This window comes from Mastacembelus armatus, chromosome 1 (assembly GCF_900324485.2).
Source record: "Mastacembelus armatus chromosome 1, fMasArm1.2, whole genome shotgun sequence".
Classification (NCBI taxonomy): Eukaryota; Metazoa; Chordata; class Actinopteri; order Synbranchiformes; family Mastacembelidae; genus Mastacembelus; species Mastacembelus armatus.
Genome location: NC_046633.1, coordinates 24,180,357 through 24,204,323, shown reverse-complemented (window position 1 = coordinate 24,204,323; position 23,967 = coordinate 24,180,357). Strand labels below are relative to the sequence as shown.

Here is a 23,967-nt window from a genome sequence, read left to right as displayed (position 1 = left end):
AACAGCAAATGCCTCAAGCAGCTTTGTTTTGTGCTTCCTACTCTGTTTTCACCTTCCCATTGTGACTAACCAGTGCATGTCTCTTCTCTTTGCCTTGTGAAATCTGCTGCATCATTGAAGACAAACTGTTTCACTCCCCCCGCCCAGTCCACACAGCCACCAGCGTCGTCTACAGCAAAAACACCGAGGCGGGCCAGGCTTCATATGCAAATATAGCCTGAGTAGGCGGCAGCCGAGAGCAGAGTGTGCAGCAGTGTGAGGACCGTCCCAAGCCACGCCCTCTGAAGCCTTGTTTCTTAGCAACCGCCCATGAGAGGGAGGGGGGAGGTGCCTGAATTCAACAACTGTTGCCTGAGCCGAGTCCGAGCTCTCTCACTGTGTGAGCAGGAGTCAGCCGGCAAACCAGGCAGCCCGAGCGGGGACGGCGTGTGAGGGTGTGCGGTGCAGAGCGTGTGTCTGCATGCGCGAGTGTGTACGTGTGTGTGTGTGTTTGTTTGTGTTTGTGTGTGTGACAGACAGCGGCAGCGTAGGAAAACGCCAGGCGACCAGTGTTTTAAAGTGAACGATCCATCCTGCTCCACTCCTCTGCCTCGCTTTGGGCTGTACCACTAACTGAGACTCACCCTTTGGACTATCCCGACGTTTTGTCTTCCTCTTGCCTTTGAAGGGAACACCTGCGTGTGTGTGTGCGTGCGTGTGTGTGTGTGTGTGTGTGTGTGTGTGATCTGAGGCAGCCGACGTAGCCCTGGCGAACAGGGAGAGTGGATGACTTCAGTGGATGAGGGCTTGGCTGGTGGAAACAGGGGGACTGCTGACTATGGGCCCCCCTCACTGGTGAACGGGGTAAGCAACCAGACTGCACCCAGCCTGCTGGGATGTGGGGGTGATGAAAGATTACTTGACAGAATGAGAACAAAACAGAAAGGAGTCAATAGAGAGACCAGAGGGCTCAGAAGGACGAAAAGAAGAAGAAAGCAGATAGTTTATATGTTGGGGGAAGGCTGGCTAGTTTAATGGGGGCAGTTCAGCAGCAGTGCAGACTCCATTGTACCCCAGTTTTTGTTTGAACGTGTGTGTGTTGCATGAAGTTGATCCTGCCTCACAGCTTCCTGTCTGTGTACACTGTCCTGCCTCCTCTGTCTCTTTCTAATCTTGTCGGCTTTCCGGTGTCGCTTTATGTTTTCTTCTCAGTTTGTCTCATTTAATTTCTGTTGGCTCTGTTGTGGTTTCCGATGGTATCGGGATTAATTGGTAACCAGGATAGCTGCAAGGAGAAACGGCGACAATGACAAGAGCGAATGATCCAAAGATGTGTGCAGGTGACAGGACAGATGTTGGAGCCTACAGGTAGATTGTTTACAGACAGTAAATCCAGAAGAAATGAATGCAAGAACAGTTTGTCTAACAGGACTGAAAGGAAAATTTTGGTCTGTTCATTTTGGCCATAATTCAAAATGGGAAGTTTATCCCATAACTAAAAATTAAAATTTGAGAAACAACATTTATAATGTTTTAAGAAGAAACATGTAATAGGTATACTGTCATAACTTTATTATATTTAAAGCTATTTCATTTATTTATTGGATATTTTGTCATGTTGTGACTCATGTTACAGTAAATATTTACTTAATGCCTGCGACAGTCACAGTTAAGAAACAGGTTTAATCACATCACAGAGAAATATAAGTGATCTAAAAATAAAAAATAAAATAAAATCCTTGTGCCGCCAGACGTTCACAGGCGTTTTTGTAAGAATTAACAAGTATTATCAAGTATTAACCTGCTGACAGTACAACTGATGCTGGCTGTACTTTCTGTGCCTCCTCATATTAATTCTTTACTTCATAAATAGATGGGAAAGGTGAGGTTTGTTTGTATTGTGGAGATCTCAATAACAACATGTGATGTAAGACTCTTCACTGCTTTTGAATACCCCTGGTCTGTGACTGGACATTACATAATGAGATTTACTCTTCAGCCAAGCAGGAAATGCTCTACTAATTGTCCTGGGCCCAAAACGTTCCTGGAAGACTTTAGTTTTTCACTACATTTATTTTGCTCATTGAGATATAGTTGTACATAGTTTTCTTAATTTGTTTCCTTAAACAAAACTGACTTTCAGCCAAGTGTCTTTGTGCACAGTGTGCATATCAGGACTAGAATAACTAGATTAACATGCAGTTCTCAGCTGTGCTGCATGAATGGAGGCTAAGCTGCAGCAGTTAAAACAGGCACTCCTTACATTAATACAAAGACACAAGGGAAAAAGCAAACTCTAGACCAAACAAAACACAAATAGAATCACATCTTCCCACTGTTTGGATGTGCTGTAGTTTTAAAGACAAATATTGACTTTGAATTTTGGACTGAACCGCTACAGAAATCCTCTTGCTTCTTTGTTCTCGTTTTCCTTTTACAAAAGGTTTTTAAACCAGTTTTTGCAAGTCGAATGGAAAAAATGCAATGGCAAGTTGACATGCAACAAATGAGAAGATATAGTGTCTCGACCACCTGCTGAGGGTCAGCACACTGAAATGGCCCCATTCAGCAGCAGTGGCAAGAGGACTGCCAGTCATTTATGGGATGGACAATGCACTTTGTTAAAGAAAGACAGTGAGGTGCTTTCTTTTCTTTTCTCTGGACTTGTGCTTGTTGAACACGCTATGGCTGTGAGATGTACAATGAATGAGACAGTTGTTAAATATTTGTGCTGCTACAAATGAGTCAGTAAGCTGTGCTCTTCTTTAATAATGAGTATAACTTTACTTTTTTCCTAGTTTTCCTTCTTGCAAACCCTAAAAATATTATAAATATTTATAATTATTATATTATATTTATAAATATATAAATATAAATATAATATATAGTGATACTCCAGATCAGTGGACAGAAAGCTTCCAGGCTCTAACATGTAAAACATTTACATCTTTCCCTTTGTCCTTTCTTTTAATTTACCTTTTAGACTAATTATTTAATGATGAAATAATAAAAACATAACCCTAAACACGCCTACTGGCTTAGTGTGGCAGCATGTCAGTGTGACGCTGATGCTGTTTAACCTACATTTGGGTTTTTGTAACACTTGTGTAGGCATCATTTAGCTTCCTTTTTTACTTCTCAAATTCCTAGTTCCTCTCTCTTATCTCTTTGTGCATGTGCTACCAACTCTTGGTAAGTACAAAAAAGAATTGTGCCTTTTTTTAATTGTCACACATGCACACACCAGCACACATAGCTGCACATGCAGAGCATTGACTGGATGTTGTGCAGCAGGATGCAGTGATTGTGGGTCTGTGCAGTAGAGCTAAACTGTTGTGATGTTCTCAGGGCCAGTGTCATGGTAGTTAAATATGCAGTTCACTCATTATTTCAACTATAGTGTAGAAGGACACTTTAATTACTCATAATCAAAGGATGCGTTTCAAGTTCTCCTTGTTTACAGCCGATTTTATATACACGCCCACACACAGATGCAAATGGTCACATTGAATGCTGTCAGCATTCATTTCTTAACCACTAACTTTAACTGTCACCACTCGCTGGTTATAGCCCTTTACTCCAAACCTAATCTGAATGTTAATTTTAAAACAGCCCCATTATGGGATTTGTCACGTCATTTGAGGTTATGCTTTATGTTTTTATTTATAGGACACTTGCTTCTAATTTAGAAGTGAGCTAGAGCACACACATGCCTGTTCACCTCTTTGGGTTTTCTCTGTGTATCAACTAGTTTCACTAAAAATACCTCCACACAGTCTCCAGGGTGCTGTTCCAGTCCCTCCCTGCATTGGCCTGTGTCTAGAGCAGCATTCCTGGTAATCTGAGCAGCTACCTGTTTCCCTGAGACCCAGGTGGAAACAAATGTGTGTGTGTGTGTGTGTGTGTGTGTGTGTGTGTGTGTGTGTATGTAATTGAAGCTTATATAGACAAAGTGTAATATTTATGTAAAGCTGCATGTGTAGTTGTGTATGTTCCAGTGTTGATGTTTGACTTGCAGTTTTGACCAAAAGGATGAATCACAGGATGTATAAGTTCTTACACTGGGTTTTTTTTGTATAGCACTTTATTTCAGTTGGACAAGTTTGTGTCTCATTTGCTGAAACCCACGTTTCTCACAGTGTTGCCTTGATAACATGGTAGTCAAAGTGAGTCATTACTTCCCCTGTGTGTTATATGTGAATATGTGCATGCCTAGGAAGAGCTTTGCTTACCATAAGAGGTGAATAATACAGACACATGCACATACAGTGAGTGTCATGGTATTTTACAGAAGTGGTATCAAAACAGTGTTAGATGTGAATATGATAAGTCCTAATTTCTACAACTGAAGATTGTTTTAAAGTGATCTGTGTTCATTACAGTTGCCACTAATGATTATTAGATTATTTTTTATTAATTGTTTAAATTTTGTCTATGAAAATTGAAGAAATAATGAAAAATCTCGATGACAATGACAAGACATCCAAACCAAAAACATTGTTTAATATTACATATGATATTGAAAAGCAGAAAATCCACACCCACAGAAGAAGGAGCAAATGTTAGAGTTTTTTCTTGAAAAAACAATGAATTGACTAATTGCTCCAGCTTATGGATTTTTCTCATCAGAATTTTCTTTTAAGGTTCTGTTAAGTCTCTAGTGGCCCCCTGTCCCAGAGCTTCTTATTACTCACTGGTGGCATCTGAAGCAGTCACTGCAGGTTAAAATGCTGAATATCAAAGTAGAAGCATTAAACGATTCGCTTCTTATGTGAATATTTTTGTCATGGCAGCACTTGAGCACATCAGAGCTTGGGGAAAAAAAGTGGGAATAAGAGGGAATGAAATGAACAAAGAGAGACAGATGCAGGAAAAAGCCTCTGCAGAAAAGCACCTCTTATCTCTGGAGCTCAGTCTGACAAACAGGCAGAGAGCAAAGAGGCTCTTCTGATCTCTGTCTGCATGTCTGCTCTTTCCTTGCTGCCCTTCTCTCTTGACTGGTCTTTCTTGTTCTCCTCTATCTTTTCCATGTTTAATTTGTCTCTAGTCTTCCCCTCATTCTCCAGACCCTTTACTGCTGACTCACACTAAATCAAAGCTTCATCAGCATGGATCAATCCTGTCAGTTCCTGTGTCTCCTCATCCGCTTTCCCTGCAGTCTGGTCAGCACTTGATCTCTGTTTTGTTTTCTGTCTTTTGCGCAACACCTGTTTTGCTTTATTATTTAGCAACAAGATGGTTACTGTTCAAGTAGTTATACAACAAATGCACAACCAGAAAAACACCTTTTAAAGCCATATAAGCTGTATAATAATCTAGTTGTGCTGAAATAACATACCACAAACACCTTCCTCGGCTGTTCTTAGAGGACACTCCTCAAAACCAATCTGAACTCAGTCAAAGCCAAAAAAGACTGTGTTATTCATTTCTAAAATATCAAATGCAGGTCAGCTGCATCAAGAATCACATTGAATCTTGCGCTTTTTAATATTTATGTTGTCATCAACTGCATTTTTGTTTGTCGATTGAGGGGATTTTATAGAAAAACTTGCAAACAAGTGAGAACAAGGTAACAAACGTGTTAAAAGCAAGACAAACTAAATTTGACACATGCGTAAAAAAATAAGATGTATAAGCTCTACCACTTTTGCCCTGTCATAGTCTAAACAAGTTCAAAGCTGCCCCTGTTTTTATATTTAGATCGAGGCCTTGAGATGTGTGGTCGTCCATTAATTCTCCACTGTGCCAGGAGGGCAGATTAATGATTAGTTCAGCACTGAAATGGTATCGACCTTCAGCATAGACTAAGGGGGTGTGATAAGAGGCGAATGGGGAGTCCTTTTAATGACAATTGAAGCAATGTTGTTGTTTGTCAACCTAATAAAATGTTTGGGTCATTGACGATTGAGTTTGAACTCTAATCTTAAATTACAGTAATTAGTTTCTCAGTAAGTAATGTCACTGTGTTTTTGTATGACTGCATGTGTGCCTTTATTTTATAAAAATAGAATATATTGGCACTGTGTGTAAGTACATTATTTAGCTACTGACAACAACATTCAAATTTATTTAATATGTCAAAATATTTGTCCAATAAATTGTATTGTGGTTTTGATTGTGAAGGGGAGAAAATGTTAAAGACAAATAACATTTAAGTGTCAGACTTTTAGTTGTAATAACAGGAAATGTTTTCCAAATTAAATGACTAAATACTTTGTTTGTCCCTGCCCTCTAGAGAAACACATTTTCTGATGCCATCATCACCAGGATGTCATGTTAAAGAAATATCATCTTAAAAAATACAGTAAAACAGTTTTATAATGTGGCAACGCTAAGATTCAGATTTGGTTAAGTTCAGGCACAAAAACAACTTTGTTAGGTTTAGGGAAAGCTCATGGTCAGGTTTAAAATAAAACAACAGGGAAGAAACAACAGTCTCCTCCATACAGTGACCTTGGTAAATGGCTTTGTTTCTTGAACACACGCATAGACAGTGTTAGGGCACTTGCTGGACTGACGGATGCTGTTGTTCTACTTGGGAGTACAGTCTCGCTTTGCATTATTTATGTTATTAATTACACATTACTGCTTTTTCTGCCATGGTTTGCACTATGTCTGTTCAGTTTCCCATGAACACCAGGTTAAGCTGACTTTGTAAGCATAATCTTTACTTTTTGTGTCTCCATGATTTTTATGTCTAAGGAATTTGCATCATGTATTTGGATGGATTATTCATTTGACTACAGGTCCCATCACAGGATATTGCAGCAGCATGGTAGGAGGACTAAGTCAGTGTATCTCTGAATGATGTTTGACTCCCACTCACCTGTTTTGTTCCCATTTCTTCTCTTACACAAACACACTTTTGAAATTCACTTTAAAATAATGTTTTGCCTCCCTAGCAACCAGTTTCGTACCAGTAGCATAATTTTTTGACTCACTATTTTCTTTACTGTAATCTCCCACAATGTTGCTAAACTGCTGTAACATGGCCAGCACATTAGTCAACAGTTTGAGTTTCATTAATATTAATACTACATCAGCATTCATATTGAGTAAACTTCTATCCATTGTCAAGATCAGGTCTAAGTTGATTGCTTTAAAAGGATTTCCAGAGTAGAGGTATGTCTGTTAGACATGTACTATTCTGCTGTCCCATCCAGATATATAGTTGTCTTTTCTCTCTCTTTAACCCAGAGAGAAGTGACTGCTGTCATCTGCTCTTTATTTTTTGTCCCTTTCCCTCTTTTCTTCTCACTTCTTACATTTCTGTGTTGCTGTTGCAGCAGCAGTGGGTGTAAATAATACAATGTTCCCTGAGAACCTGGCTGTGTTAGTCTCGCTGTCTTGCACTCTCTCATACATAATTATTCATGTTGCACAACCGTTCCTCTACCTGGAAAATCTGGGCTGATAATCATTCCGTCTTTGTTACATGTGTCTGACCTGTATTTTTCCAGAGTTTACAAGGTACACATGACATATACTGCATCAAGTGGAGTAAATGTATTACATGGAAGTAATTCACCTCTTATTGATGTTGTGGAGACCTTATCTTTACACACAGTGCCTGGACAGGGTTTGCTTGGAAGAGTTCACACAAATGGACACACGTGACTAATAGTAGTAGTAGATATACATACAGTCATTTACTGTGTATGCAGTAACATTGCCTTACTGAAATAACTAGATGGGAACTGACTATAAACAGCAAAGGTCTGTACAATTAACCTGAATTTCTCATCTCAGAAAAGGAGACTGAATTTTGCTCTTTGTTTTGGACACTAACATTGGTCTCACCCGAGAGAGTGTAAAAAAGGACCCGGCAGCACCAGCTAACATAAATATCAGTGACTCTATGTCCTATTTTATCTAAAGCGTGGTAAAATATGTGCAGAGCAGTGATATAAAGCTCTATCTTTTACATCCGAGGCAATCCATGAGTCAATTAACATGATGCAAAATATTAATATTTGGTGTAACTTATGATGAGAAGGCATCCTAACTATTACATAATGTTAAAAATGAAATTGCAAATCAGCTAATCAATGAGCTGATATGCAGATGGTTATATTATGGTTGTTTTCTGAAAAATGCTTCATATATGTGAAAAAGAAAGGTCAATGTAGACTGTATAATAGAAATCAGTATTAACAGAGCTGATTTGGCTCAAGCAAACCTTTAATGGTGATGAAACTCCTTCCTTGGCCAAATGGGGTATGAAGGAGCTTCAGGCTTCAGGCAGAACCGCTGCTGTTGAAAGCACAGCAAATATCTGCGTCCTCAGTTCAAAGCCACTGGCAGGTTGGACGCTGTTTGGCAGGCTGGTTGTGTTTGGGCTTTGGGGAGTCAAGCAACTTAACACTCTGTAGGCTGATGTTTTGGCAGTTACAGCCTCCAGGCTGTTCTGGAGCAGGCGTGTACAAAGAGAGGCATGGTGTAAACACACACACACACACACACACGCACACACACACACACACACACACACACAGCACTCCCTCAATGATAACTTTTTTTTCTCATCAGAGAAAATCAGAGTAGAAAAAACACACACACACTAGTGTCTTTGCCTGAAAGAACTTGTGTTGGACGTTTTATTTGACAACATAAATGACGCATGTGCTTCTATTTCCTGAAAGTGATACTTGACAGCTCAGCGTGTATTGTTTCTGTGAGAACACTGGAGTGAGTCAGGACGCTGACACACATTCACCTAAACAGTAGGAAATACTGTACCTCTTCTTTTTAAACCCCACTAAATCATTAGTGGATTTAGTTTGAACTTTGGTTTTGTTTTAGTGGTGTTTTCTTAATGCTCATTTTATTACTTCAGCAGCTAAAATCTGTTAGTCTGTTAAGTTTTAAAAAATCTGATTAACATAAAAGTCTGATATGATCAGGATTTGTTTTCTTCCCAGACCTGTAATTAATATGTTTAATGAGTACTGTTTGAATTTTGTACATAAGCATGCAGTGTGTGTGTGTATGTGTGAGCTCTCTGAGTCTTATTTGCTTGTGGTTTTCATGTTGTCTAATATTGACCTGACTGTCCTCCAGCTGCTTTATCTTTCTGCTATCTTTCTGCTTCCCCTGCAACTTTCTGTGCATCTTAAACGCTGCTCTCTAATCTCAGGCTCACACTGGCTCCACACATGGACTTCATGACCAGTTTATGCTCTCTACACCTGTTTGGCTCACTTTTGCCCATTATGACAACTCTTTCTGGTTGTCACTAACCCCAACCGGTCGAGGCAGATGGCCGCCCAAACTGAGCCCGGTTCTGCTGGAGGTTTTTTTCTTCCGTTAAAGGGAGTTTTTTCCTCTCCACTGTCGCCAAGTGCTTGCTCATAAGGGAATTGTTGGGTTTTTAGTTTTAGTTTTTGTAAAGTGCCTTGAGATGATTTGTATTGTGATTTGGCGCTATACAAATAAAATTGAATTGAATTGAATTGGTTATCTTCACCAGCTCCCTCCTTCACTGCATCGTGTGTTTCAGCTGTTCAGGCATGCAGAGATAAATCCTTGTTCTCTGTTGCAGTAGACTAAATTTGACCCATTGAAGAGTGAAACTAAAGGGAGCGGGACCCCTGACCTTTGACTTGTTGCCCTTTCACCCCTGTAGCTATTCAAACCCCCAGACTTAAAACCATTAGCACAGTGAAGGAATTCACTAAATGGAAATGCCTCAATATTTGAGCAATTCGCCCAAAACTAAAATCAAATTTTAATTTTTAAAGTACCTCCATTGTCTTAAAAATATAAATTGTAAAGACATTTGAATATATTTTGGCAGTATGAAGAAATGTCTTGATGCATGTAATGTTTTCCCTTTTGAAACCCTGAAACCTGTTTTTACGTTGTCTTTATTTTTGGCTTATGGCGTAGTCAGCACCATTTACAGTTGTTTTCAGGAAGGAAAAAAATACTGTGAAATACTGTAGTTTCATATCTCATATTTCATATCTGTAAATTTCTAATTTGCAGTCCTAGTCAACATAAACTCTGATCTTTGCCTTTACTTCCATTATTCTCCAGGGTGGTGAGGAGGAGTGGGTTTGTCCGGTCATCATGTGCACACGGGCCTGTCCTGACCCCATCCCTGAGTGCCAGCTGTTCCCCGGAGAGGTGGGGGAACCTGAAGAGGAGGTGGCAGACGAGGCCAGGGAGAGGGAATCAGACAGAGACAGTGCCGTGGAAAGCACCCAGGGGTCAGAGACCCTGGACGGGCTAATCAGACCGGGGGACAAGGAAGGCGCACTTGGGGAGCTATTTTTCCCTGGGGAGAAGTAAATACTTTACTACTACTACTTAACTCTTTTTCCGATCTTACTCTAAATATCTATAAACACATCTGTACTCTAGCGTTTACATATAAATTGCGTTTGTTTTCATTTGGCTCCAAAAATGTGTAACATACCCCTCATTTTTTTTTCTCAGGTGCGGCAAGACTACCATCTCAGTGACTTCTGATCTATCAACACGTTCCTCAGCTTCTCTGAACGAGGAGCAGTTTGAGGACTACGGGGAGGGGGAGGAGCCAGACTATACTCCCAGCAGTCCCTGCCCGGACGACGAGACCCATACTAACGGTTACTCTGATCTCGGCTCATCTGTTCCCTCTAGGTAAGTGTAAAAAAGTGTTTATGTTTGGATCCGGAGTGTTATGTTAATAAGGTATAGAATAAAAGTTCCACCAGGAGTTCCTCTGTTAATAATTTTCTTGAAGAAATTATTTATTCTATTCTATAATATTATTAAACTTATTCTTACCTCACTGTTATACTTTTACTTAATTTGCTTTAATGTGTAATTTTATGCATCTCTACTGCAGTGATTTCCCACATTTTTGTATTGACAATGACCTACTTTATATTGACACTGTTGATGACCTACTTCAATGTAAAATTAGTATTCTGTTGATTTGGCTGTGGCACAGAGTGATTTGGAAAAACAGACTGCAAGGTCAAGGTTATTACAACACAAATAAATGTCTTTATATTGTATTTCATTTAAATAATTATTATTCATCTTTCTTGTTAAATCATATAACTTCCTCCTGGCCTGTAGCAAATGCTTTGTGGTCTAGCATCAGCGTGTATAACCTAACTTGGAATCCACTGTGCAAAAAGTGAGGATAATTATTTATTTCATATGTGTGTAGGCTTCTTTGTTGTTTTTAAATGAAACATGTAAAGGGTTGACCAATTTTTGTGGCTTTCAACTGCTTGTTATATATTACAGATTTGAGTCTACACTGCAGGATCCAGTATTACTACCTAACTTGTATTATTCTGTCTTGCCTGCAGAAGTGTAGATTTGGAGTTCTTACCCTTAAGGCCACATTAATATTCTTCAAATGTCTATGTTTAATAGGATTAAGTTGTTAGGCTGGAAATACAGCTCTGTGCTTTTTCTACCAACACCAAGCAGACAAAACTTTCCACATGGGAAAATGAGGCTCAGCTTTACATGAAGTCTTAGAAAAGTCAGCCCAGTAAAAAAGTTTGAAATAGCAACAATTCAAAGGTTTTGCCCCTCAGGTCAAAGAAAAAATTCCTTCGAAGTGATCAGGTTTTCAGGTTGAGATCCTCTAACCATGAACGGCGTGTACTGTCAAAGCATAAATAGTGGTCGGGGACAAAATTATGGAGTCTATCTTCAAATACAGGAAAATCCTTCAAAGTGAAGAGGCATTAAGTCTTACGGTAATTTAGATTGACTTCTTTTTGTGTTTTTGTTTTGTTTTTGAAATCGGTGTGTGACTGTGTTTACAGTGCAGGCCAGACTCCCCGTAGGGTGCGGCAACATTACACTGGTGAACTGATGGATGTCTACTGTTCTCAATGTAGCAAAAAGGTCAACCTGCTAAATGACCTGGAGGCTCGCCTGAAGAACCTCAAGGCTAACAGGTAGGCAGCACAAATGCAGAACCACCACACATATCAGTCACCAGATGTCACCAACCTCAAGAAGGAATAACTCTATGAACCAATATAATTTTACAGACTTTGTGCTTATTCTGCCCATGAAATGTTCCCACTGACCCCCAGGCTTTCATTCTGACTATAACTTATTCAAAATTAATCCAATCCGACAGCGTGTATTCTCTGGTTGCATCTTTTATTCAAATTACACTTGTTAACTCCATGTGATAAAATGTACCGTAACAGCTACACAACACCCAGACAAAAGGTTGGTTCTGAGAGTCTTTGTTTAAAGTGTAATTCAGCAGAGTCACGTAATATAGGTACATAGATATTTGAAGTGTTCCCCTAGTTTCGTGCACAAGGAAGCACATCCTCACATGTACGCACATAGAAACACTAACTGATTGTTACATAACACAGCCCATCCTGTGCCTGCCTCATCGGATAGTGTAATAGGGACCCTATTATTGGAAACATAATCCACTGTCACCATTGCAGTCTACCTGCTAACACTCGTGTTACCTTGTGTTTGCAGGTAACACTGTTTTTTAACACTAAATTCAGTAGGATGCTGTTTGTGAATGCAGAGTGAACTGTGCAGTCATTTTTTGTCTTGCTTGTTATTTTGACTCTCAGCAGACGGGAGGATTTCTGCCTGGAGAGAAATGGCTTTATAAAACAACACAGCTCTCTTAATTAGACCTGTGCTCTCTCCTTATGAATAATAAAGTAGAAGTGGCAGAAGAAATGAGTTGGAGTGGAAACAGCGGGAATAAGACAGTAATATAAATTAAAATATATCGATCATAGAACGAGCTCAGAGGAAGTGGATATAAACTGAAAAGGATTTTACTGAAGAACAAGAATAAATATAAAAACATCCATCAGGTGGTGTGAAAGATGTGAAAATGTTTGAAAAATTCAAGATCAATCCAAAGAGGGAAGGATGTTCAGCTAGAAGAATGAACTTTTGCCACTGAGCAGCATGAAGTATTTGAAGGCTCAAATGTCTTTATACCCATTTAGTTTAATTAAATGGCCGTGTGGAAGAAGAGCACATGCACTTTCACACAAAAATGTTGTTCAGTAATAAATGCATGTATTTTGTGCAGGCAAAAGCAAAAACAAAAGAAAAAACATTTCAGAAATGACAAATGGATTATGCTGGCAGTAATTCTGCTGTATGATCTGGCCTCTTGGACCTTCAGGAAAGACATGAGGTTAATTTGGATATTATCTGCACAGCAGTCACTTTGTCTTTTAGTATTGCTCAGTGTGTTCTCTGTAAAAGTTTGTTTCATCTAAGTTCTGAGAAGATCCTTCTGGAAGATCCACCTTTTCCTTTTCCAGTCATTTATTCTGTCAGTGTTGTTCCATCCACCACCCTGTCTCTGAAAAGTAGCATTTTATTGTTTGCTTTAGCCTCAAGTTGCTGCTGCACTGAATATTAAACATTTTTTAATCTTCTGCACAGTTTGCTTCAATTATACCAACAGCAGCTACTGAAGCAGAATGAGTGACTTTGAGAAATGTATGATCTTCTCATTTTCAAGTAGTGAGATAAGTACATGACGTGATTGACAACCAGCACCGTGCTCATCACTAGACATTTAGTTTAAGAGAAACACCCACAAAGCTATTTCTCAACAGAATATTTGCACAGAATAGATTAAAATGTGTGATTTTACTGTGCAGTGTTCCTGCTTGTTTCAAACCTCGACTCTCTTTTGCACCAGGAGCTGCCGATGATGATGAAGATATTAGTTTCATGTCTATATCAGCAGTTATTTGCATGACTTTACAGTGTATTTCATCATTTGTATTAATCCAATGTGAAACTCAGACACATCAGACTGAAAAAGTCTTTGGGCTTTTGTCCCCCTGAGGTAGTTGCTGAGCCGACAGAAACCCCTGCTCACTGAACCAGAAGTGAAACTGTATTATCATTGACATGTCCTTCAGTCTTTGTTTCTCACTCTCTTTCATAGCATATCTAGGACTGTGAAACCCAAATGTGGATTACCATAAGCTGTTATTTGCAGTGCAGAGTGTGTGAATGCTGACAAGACTAACTTTGGGAAATCATTCTGACAATAAAGTGGAATCAGATCAAATCAAATATCCATGGCAATTACATTTCAACAAAAAAAATGTTTTTCATTTTATTTTTCCCTGTTTAGTCCCAACAGGAAAATCTCCAGTACTGCTTTTGGAAGGTAGGTCACTTTACAGTACCTGTATATATGTCAAAGTGTATGTGCTCCTGTGTATACATAAGGAAAGGTCACTGACCTGTACTCTTCTGTAAGTTTATGCATTATACAACCTATGCTGCATGTGTTTGCTCTATTTGTTGACAGACACGCACACATACACAGAACAAGATTAGCAGTTACTGCTTCCTTATCACTCAGCTGCCTGACCATGTGCTCTAACAGCCAGTTAATTAATAACTAGTTATTCAGAGAAATTACAGGACGTCTGGAAGATATTAATCTGTAATCAATTATGTTATAAAATAATTTTTTTGTTCTGAGGCTGTGAAGCATTTGGATAAACTTTCCAGTGGCAGCCATGGCCTGTATTGGCCGAAATGTTTTGTATCTAGGCTTTTGTCCTGTTTCCACCCACAGTAACAGAGTTATAGTGACAGTGAAAATGACCTGTCAGACCTGATCTATGTGTCCAATATAAGGTTTGGCTCTTGCTTCCTGTTCCTTCTAGTGTCCTCTTTGTCTGGTTGATCACTTTATTCACTTTATTGCTCTCTTTATATGTTTATCTGTCCTTCCGATGTGTTCTGTTTCCTCTTTAATTTATCTCTTCTTCTCTCTTCTCTGTATTACTAATCTCAGTAATGGAGCAGAAGCTTGCTAGTGTCAAGTTATTCCATCAGCAAAACAGGGGCAGCTGTAGTCACATATTGATGAATGTCTCACTTAATTGTGTTACTCAGCCAGATATACACACATCTGTATTGACTTCTAAGTAAGTGTGTGTCCATGTGCACTAATATTACTTCTGCTTGGTGGTGTCTGTGCTATCTTGCAGCAGCATCATTGCACAGCAGAGCACACTTCCCTTCACACACACACACACACACACACACACACACACACACACACACACACACACACACTGTTTCCTCCTCTTAAACTTCCGTATCTGTTTGTCCAGGCAACTGCTCCACAATAGCAACCTGAGCAGCAGTAATGGCAGCACAGAGGACCTTTTCCGGGACAGCATCGACTCCTGTGACATAGACATCAATGAGAAGGTGTGAATGTCTTTTGTGTTTGTGTCACCTGATGGTTCGTATGTTGATCTATGTCAACAGATCTTTATTTTACATAGGATTAGTGCCAGATTGAGCCTGTTTGTATGGCTCATGCTCTTTGTGTGTGATTCCTGAAATATCGTAGAAGATATATATATTATATTTCACATGTAACATATTTTGCATTAGCATTAGTGAGTGTATGTCCTTGGTTAATGTTGGTGGAGATCAAGTTGAAAATGCAAATTTATCTACTGGAATTGAATTAATGGGGTAACCTGACTAACTTTGAGCCCTATTACTCATGTTTGTCTCACATCTCAGCCACTGAGGCACTCCAAGTATTCAATATATGAAATCACTAAATATTATTGTCCATGTCCATGTAACTGCAGCTTTTACTAAGCTGTCTTTGTTTCTGTCAGGTGGGTTCTCTGGAGAAGAAGGTAGCAGAACTAGAGAATGAGATCTTGATCAGTGGTGCACTCAAGTCCAAGCTGAAGCAGGAAAACACACAACTAGTACACAGGTACCATCAAACCTTGGTGTCAGACATATAAAGCATTGTTTTACAAATAAATAAGTGGCCCAGAACCATATTGTTGAAGGGTGAATGGTTTTCCCCCCCACAACAAATATGATGTACCATTAAATTAGTATTTACAATGCCAAGTATTGAGGTAATTTTGTGTGATGTGCTCATCACTTCAGGGTCCATGAGCTGGAGGAGCAGCTGAAAGACCAGGAGACGCGAGCAGAACAAAATTTACAGGAGGGGATACGACGACACAGAGAGGCCTACAGCAAGATGGAAAGAGACAAGAACACACAGATAGAGTTGCTGACCAACCGGTGAGAAACAGACATACACAAGCGTACTGACATTCATATAAACAATTTCTCTTTGACATGTTTCTTTTTGTATCCACATGCTTCAGTTCAATAGTTTATAATCTGATGCTGAGATACATAGATATCAATGCTTGTTTAGAAAAAATACAGAACGTAAAACCATGTCCTTAACAGAAGGTCTGGACTCAGCTACAGCATATACTGTGGATTTCTGTTTAAACCAATGCATTAGCTGACTGCAACACACACACTGTCTAGTTATACAGGAATTTATCTTTTCAGAGTTAAGCAGCTTGAGGAGGAGAACGGTGAGATGGTGCTTAGCATGTGCCGGCTCAAGTCACAGACAGAGAAACTGGATGAAGTAAGTCATATTTGATTTTATTTGTATATCTGCATCTTTCTCATCTTTTCTTTATTCTGTTTTTGTTTGTGTATTGGATATGTCCAACAGCACAGTTCACTATCTGCTTCTCTTTCTACCCTGAAAGGTCTTTGTAAATTCCATATTTGTACTTTGTCCATCCTCAGGAGAAGCAAAGGATGACAGACAAGTTGGAGGACACAAGTCTGCGTCTGAAGGATGAGATGGACCTCTACAGGAAAATGATGGACAAACTGAGACAGAACAGACAGCAGTTTCAGAAAGAGAAAGAGTCCATGCAGGAGGTGGGAGGGATTATTTTACACAATCACAAAGTGGACTATTTGTTTCCTCTTGCTCTGTCACTGCAGTTACATCAACTTACACACCTACACCTACAAAACACTGCATCACAGTTACACAACATTATTCATCCCTCCTTTCTCTCGGGTCTAGTTGATAGAGGACCTGCGAAGAGAGCTGGAGCATTTGCAGCTGTTCAAACTGGAGGCAGAGAGGCCTGGTCGGAGCCACAGCTCTTCCTCCAGCTTGCCTGACTTCAGTAGCAGAACCAGGGAAGTGGAGCTAGAGCATGAGGTCAAGAGGCTCAAGCAGGTACTGGTGAAAGGCTGTCTTCAAAGACTTTATTGTGCATAGTCAGCTCCATAAGTATTGCAGCTGGCGGTCTTCAGCTACAGTATATAGAGTATGCTTTAGGATTTTGAAATGATAATAAAATGCTTTCAAATACTATAGATTTTATACAGCAGGAAACAATGGCACCTGCTGTGCAACTTTGTAAATTCCATAGGGGTGTGTTCCCCTGCTAGTTTCTGTGGAGACTGTGAAGCATAAAGACAAACTTTGTCAGTGGTTAATAACAGCGGCCTTGTTACAGCAGTCCTTACTATGTGAACGTATGTGAACTACATAAGTAGATTCGCAAATTGAATGTGCCATAAATTGTATGCAGCAACAGACGTATCTTGGCTGACCAGCAGCTTTTATTTATTTCACACATGGAAGAAATGTCTTTACTTGTTTTCCTTATATCTTATATCTTGTATCTTATATCGGTTTTAGATATCATGAGCTTTAAGGTACAGATTTTGAACTACTGATTATTTTTTAAAGAGCATCATGTTGATTGATAAACTCTTTAACATGTCTCTGACGATCAGTACCTCCAGAAATGTGCAATTTTGTAATAATCCTTTTTTAAAAAAAAAAGTTAATTCAGCTGATACTTGCATCATTTCAAAGAATACATTTTAGGTCCAAGCACAAAAGTGTTAACAAAAGCTTCACCTAAGTGTGCCAACTCCTCATTTCCCCTTTGACCTTTACCTTTATCTTAAGAACAAATGTTTCGTACACAATAGCCAAACTAGACTGTTGTGTTTATGGCAAACCACGGCAAGCTATTTTTTTCTATACCTTGGCACAGTGCAGTAAAGTGACACACTACATGTACTGTTGTCACTTTATATTACAACCTGAAGTTCCTGAAAGGACATAGCTGCACAGTGATTCACAGGGGTTCAGATAATACAGTCCATAGACTCATAATTGAGTTATATTTAGCCTAACAGGACTCAGTGTACTTGATGCTATTGTTATTCATTGACAAAGTAGTCTCCATTAACATAATTAAGTGGTTTATGTGCTATTACACAACGTGTTAATTTAGGAAGGTTTAGGTTTTGGTGTTTTTGTGGCTTCACACTCCAGGTAGACCTGGGTAGCAAATTGACACAGGATGTGTTCGGTCAGAAGATATACATTAACAGTCGGGTTAGTGCCTGTTGGTCACATTGGTTCCTCTCTTTTCCTTAAAAATTCCTTTTAAAATCAGTATTATCCTCAACATGATCTGCTGATAGTTTGGCAGTGGAATGGTGTTACAACTCAGCAACATCAGTTTATGAGAATACCAGCTAGAGTGTAGCTATATTGAATATTCCTAGATACATTGATATTTACCTCTAGGTACCAACGTGCTATAGCTAGACTCAGATATCATGTATTCAAAGTGTACAAAATAAACATTATTGATAAGGAAATAGATGTGTCTTTCAAATGTCCTCTCTGATAACATTAGTTCAAATAGATGTTAGCCACAAGAAAAGTCAAGGTAAAAAGCAGAAGTTGTCAAAAACCACCAGGGTTTGAGACAGTGATACATAAATTGCTGATTTGTACTACGTGTACACTAAGAACACTAAGATGATAAGATCCATATTGCCCTCTAGGCTCAGATGAGGAAAGCAAAGGGGGGAAATCATAGTGGGCTTAATTATTTTATACCAGCTTCAGACTGCAGATGTGTCTTTCCTCAGTGATTTCTTTCAACTTCTTCTGGCAGTTTTGAGCAGTTCAGCCTGATTGTTGGACATGGTTGGACACGTTATATAGCTGTTTGTAGATGATACTTCTAACTTGAAAGATACTGCCTTGCATCATCTGTGTGTAGAATAAACTCACTAGCTTTTGCTTGCCTGCGCAACTCTGTACATGTCTGTATGTGTGTGTCCAGCAATTTGGGGCCCAGGACTCTCTTCCCCCTGAATTTCAGCACCTGGTGTTGTCTGGGGCTCGTTTCCGTCCTGGTCTGATGGTAAAATTAAATAGTTTCTGTGACCTTTGACCTCCTGATTAACCACTAATCACCGTGGAGTAGAGTCAACTTGCCTGAACTGAATCGGGAGCAGTGCAACAGTCCCCTTACTAATTGTGAAGGATAGAACGAGAAAAAGAAACTGACCACTCGTCAGCATTCAAAGGCACATTAATCATGGAGCTTTATAACATACCAGAGAAGGCGGAGAAGCAGTTTGTTCTGTAACACACATAACCCATTTTATGTCCTGTAGGTGCAAAAATAGATGTGCGTTGCTGTGTTTGCTGCTGGATGATGTATGAAGTGCAGTGCGGCTTATGTAGTGCCCATTTTAAAACAACAAAAACATTACCAAGCCTGATGCTGTTGTGTGGTCCAGATACCTAATCTCATTCTCTGCCTGTCACTCTCTCCTCTACCTCCCTCCCTGATTCTGTGTTTTAGGAGAACCAGAAGCTGAGAGAGCAGAACGATGAGCTGAATGGTCAGATCCTCAGCCTCAGCCTTTATGAAGCTAAAAACCTGTTTGCCACTCAGACCAAGGCCCAGTCACTAGCTGCGGAGATAGATAATGCATCCAGAGACCAGGTAAAATCAGAGTAATATACAGAGTGCACACACTGAGAATACAGTGCAATTAAATTTATTTCTTTATGACAATGGACATTGTCAGTATATTTTATTTCTCTTAACTGGATTTCATCAGAACAAGTTTATGGGTTCCTTACATAGAATAATTACAGCATATTTCTATTTTGTGTCACAGCAGGACAAAGGCCTAGACATACCACAATTGCTGAAATGATTTTAATATGCATACTGTAATATAGAGGTCATCTGCATGGATGTATCTTTTTATGTGCTGACCAGTACCATGAAAATAACTTAACCAGGCTTAAAAAGAGAAAACTTGATAGTATAAAATCTGTACTTGTAGCAGCATCTCTGTACAGTCCTCATACAAAGGGAATTGGTATGTAGATAATAATTAACATATTCTGTCAGCAAAGAAAACGACTGCTCACAGCTGAAAAAACTCTTATGAAACGGTACATTACAACTGCAATGTACTGTAAACTGTAGTGCACAGATCTGTATGTTTGATATTCTGTTTTCTCCACAGTTAATGGAAGCCCTGAAGGAACAAGAGGAAATCAACATACGTTTGCGACAGTACATGGACAAAATCATCCTGTCCATCCTCGACCACAACCCCTCCATCCTGGAAATCAAATATTAGCAGTGACTCAACTGGAATGAGAGTTGTTCTCTACCTTGAGAGAATGAGAATTAGTCCAGTTGTTTGATGAGAGCCTGCAACCCATTTCAGGAGTCTTTAGAGAAAAGCACAGAGAACCAGAGCCAGTCTCAGAAACTTGAACATATTAACAGGCATGCATTGCCCCCTGCTGTTTGTGGCAAGACAAACCTTGTCTTGAGATACTACACAGAAGTAAAGGGAGTCTTCTCAGCAGTTGTTGCTCACTGACTGTACCGTAAGTCATGCTCCTGTGACTCTTTGGCTCGATATATGCTGTTTTGTTTATTATCTGTCTATGCTGTGAACTGTAACTTTGCACTCAGCATACTTTGAGGACAGTCACCTGTTAGTACACTGGACATATGTACTTGGGACTCAAAAACTGGAATAATCTAACAAAACTGATGTGTGTTCTATTTACCCTGGCATAGCTGTATCTAATATACAGACAGAGTTTGGTTTACTGTACAGAGACACGTTTTAGGAAAATATAGTGAGACAGAAAAAATAAGTTTCGAACCAGACTGTAAACCTCAGTGAGGTGTACATGCATACCAGTGCATTGCTGCCAGATCTGTAAACTTCCAGTTTTTCCTCCCTCATGAAGGGTGTGTGATGACATATTTGGACAAGCACGTGTTAAAAGATGACTGAGAAAGGAAGAAGTGGTTAAAGAGGATAAAGGATGCCCCGCTTATGAGTTGAAAACAGCGAATTAAGCATGTGTTTTCTCTCAAGTGCGGAGTCAAACAATGGACCATGTGTGCCAGCAAAGGAGGGTTTTAGTGAAGTTGGTCAGTGTACTCTGAAGGTAATTTTTGTTTATTTTGAGAACATGTCTTCCAGGAACCTTTCAATATCATTTACAGTTTTCACTCAGTCCAATAGTGAGTATCTTTCACTGAGAAGTAGCCCTTAGTTGGTTGTGGTGAGTAGCTGAATGTCACTTTATGGAACAGAATTTACAACTGAGGAGTCTTTAAACTGTAACTTCTTGACTGCTATTTGCTAGCAAAGCATGACTTCCTTTGGCTAGCAATAGACACATCAGTGTTGTACAGAAACGTAATGATATGAATGTAAGGATGTTTATTGATGACCTCTCCATGCTCAGTAAAAGACTGGATAAAAGATTGTTGTTAAAGCTGCGACTGCTCTCTGAAAAACTCTAATACTGTAAATATTATGAATGTACAACTTATTTCACTTTCTGTTTGGCCAAAAAAGGCATTATGAACTTAAGTATCTGTAACTGGTCTTGAAATGTTGTAACACATGTGTATGGTATTCTGTATTATAATGAGGAGGGCAACATTTTAAAAGAGGAAACAACTACAATCTGATTTATTATGTACTTATTCTGAACTTGAGTTTTGCTCCCTTGCACAAAAAAAACTTTTTGTTTCCTTTTGCATGGTTCAGTTTCTTCTGTCTGTGCCTTTTGAGGACATTTTTCAACATGTTGCAATAGATTTACACAATTTTTGAAGGTACATTATATGTCTATGTCTGACATATTTTCTTGACTTGTAAATGTAATAATTTAGTAATAATTTGTATTCATGTGCCACACGCCACTCTTTTTTAGATTGATACTATAAGAAATCTTTTATACAGTTTTACCAAGAAAGAATTTATGATTTCTTAGGTGAACTATTAGAAAAGCGGTACAGCACAAATCCTTCTGTGGCAAGTAAGCCAGGTGACCATTTGGTAATATTTCGTCAATTAAATGATTTTTCTTAGTCATGCTAAGTCCATTCCTTTTCAATTCGTTTTGAACTGGTATTTATATGTTTGTAAACTGTCTTCCTAACTTAAACTTAATGTTAAGCAGTATAAGCAATATCAACTTATTTACCAATACCTGCTGGTTTAGCTCCTGGTTTGCTTCACAAATCTTTTCATGCTGCTTGTGCCAATGAGCTGTAAATTCTGTCACACTCTTTTTTTGTAGCTCGTACATTTTCAATTATCAGAGCTATTCCATGCCGTAGTCACTATAAATGGCAATAAAAATTGCTTTGGCAATGATGATGTGTTATGAAATTTCTGCCAGTTTAAACAGTTTGTTCTACATTCCTCATTTATGGCCCTATTTCCATTAATTAATTTTAAAAGACCACTTTTACTATTTGTTAAGATTATAATCTTCTGCTTGTCTTGTAATGTAAAAAGGCCACTGGCCTGTAAATAAAACATTTGACCACCACAAGCAATGAAAACACCACGTTCTTATTCAGTTGCTTCACAGATACATTTAGTCACTGTTTTGTTGTGTGTGTTTTACTTTCTGTGATTAAGACAAACTTAATTATACTCAGTGTCAGTGTCAATGCTGATCCCAAGATTTCGGCAAAGCTCATTTGTATTTTCAGACTACTATATCTTAAACACAACAACCTGGAAAGTCTGAGGCTTATCCTAAATAATACTTCCTAATGCTGCAATGTGAAAATTTGTTTTTCACCTGAGGAGGCATTACCTTTCTAGAACACGCAGGCTTTTGTTTGTTTTGTTTTTCATAAATAAAAACTGAGAATCAACAAACAGTTGAATAAAACACTATTATTTGTGTTTGGTGCCACCTATTGCCCATGTTTCGCCACCGATTCTTACGTCCACATCCCGGTCACACCGGCGGTCACCGGGTTGTACTTCACGGGCAGGTGTACATTACAGGTAAGAGGTAGCTACCTAAATTAAACTGAAGGTAGTAATGATTTTGCGTTAATTCGTGGGGGTGACTTATATTAAATAGTCTTACCGAGTGTTTCCTTTAGCTTCTGGTTAGCACATTAGCATTAGCTAATCGAGAGAGTTAGCCTTGATGGTAGCTAGGTTAGCTAGCATAGGAGTGCTACAGAGCTAACGTATGTTTTCGGTGGTAAGTTTGGCAGCTATTTTATTTCATGTTATAATATACTTTTCAATTATTTAATCCGTTAGAGAGGTTGGCACAAATGTGAGTTACAAGATAATGTATTAACATTACGTTACCAGCTAGCTAACTATCTTCTCAAAACAAAGCAGCTAACTAATGTTACATGGTTTGCCAGTGCTTGGTGTTCACCATCTGCTGATACAAACATTACAACAAATAACCAAATTTCTTTCACTAAAGTCAGGATTAAAATTAAAAGCGTATTTAACACTAAATTTAAAATTTAAAAATTTTAAATTTAAAATCTAATTTTTTTGTTAGCCAACTTCTGCTGAGTTGTCTTCAAACGGAACGTCTGACCTTATTCACAGTGACCAAACAAAAGACAAGAATTAATTCGATACTAATGGCAAAAGTAGCTACATGAAGATATTTCCTAAGAAAAAACAGGACGTCGACACGTTTTGTTCCTGAAAAATATATTTTTTCTGTCAATTCGGTACGGGAACTTGCTAAAGGACTACAGTACCCATGAGCTTTAGCCAGTGTTGCTATGGAGAACTCGTCACGTGAAGGTGTGAACCTGACTGCATATTAGTTGCTTCATGCTTCAAACCCTCAAACTCAAAGCCTGAATTAATTAGCAGCTGAATGTCAGCGGTTTTAATTTGTGTGTTTGGTGTTGCAGTTGTCTTCTCTTTTATTTAATCAAACTGAAGTTAATAGTAATGGAAAAAAGGAATGCGATGTTTACTTCCAGAGCCATACAAACCCTAAATTAGTCTTGTCTAATGACAGTA

The 23,967-nt window shown here is 38.9% G+C and overlaps 1 protein-coding gene across 3 annotated transcripts; it reads left to right on the top strand.

Moving 5' to 3' along the window:
- Positions 1-358: 358 nt before the first annotated feature.
- rab11fip4b (RAB11 family interacting protein 4 (class II) b) lies at positions 359-22,317 on the top strand. Of its 3 annotated transcripts, none has more exons than XM_026302887.1 (13): positions 359-843; positions 10,018-10,268; positions 10,420-10,605; positions 11,757-11,891; positions 14,090-14,125; positions 15,087-15,186; positions 15,612-15,715; positions 15,898-16,038; positions 16,321-16,402; positions 16,570-16,707; positions 16,859-17,017; positions 19,467-19,610; positions 20,146-22,317. In XM_026302887.1, exons 1-13 carry the CDS (start codon positions 766-768, stop codon positions 20,260-20,262), a joined length of 1,671 nt encoding a protein of 556 aa, XP_026158672.1. In that variant the 5' UTR covers positions 359-765; the 3' UTR covers positions 20,263-22,317. The 3 variants fall into 3 exon arrangements, with proteins under 3 accessions (XP_026158672.1, XP_026158673.1, XP_026158674.1); XM_026302888.1 differs by having other exon boundaries at positions 446-472; XM_026302889.2 differs by lacking the exon at positions 359-843 and adding an exon at positions 6,737-6,754.
- The last annotated feature ends 1,650 nt before the right edge of the window (positions 22,318-23,967 follow it).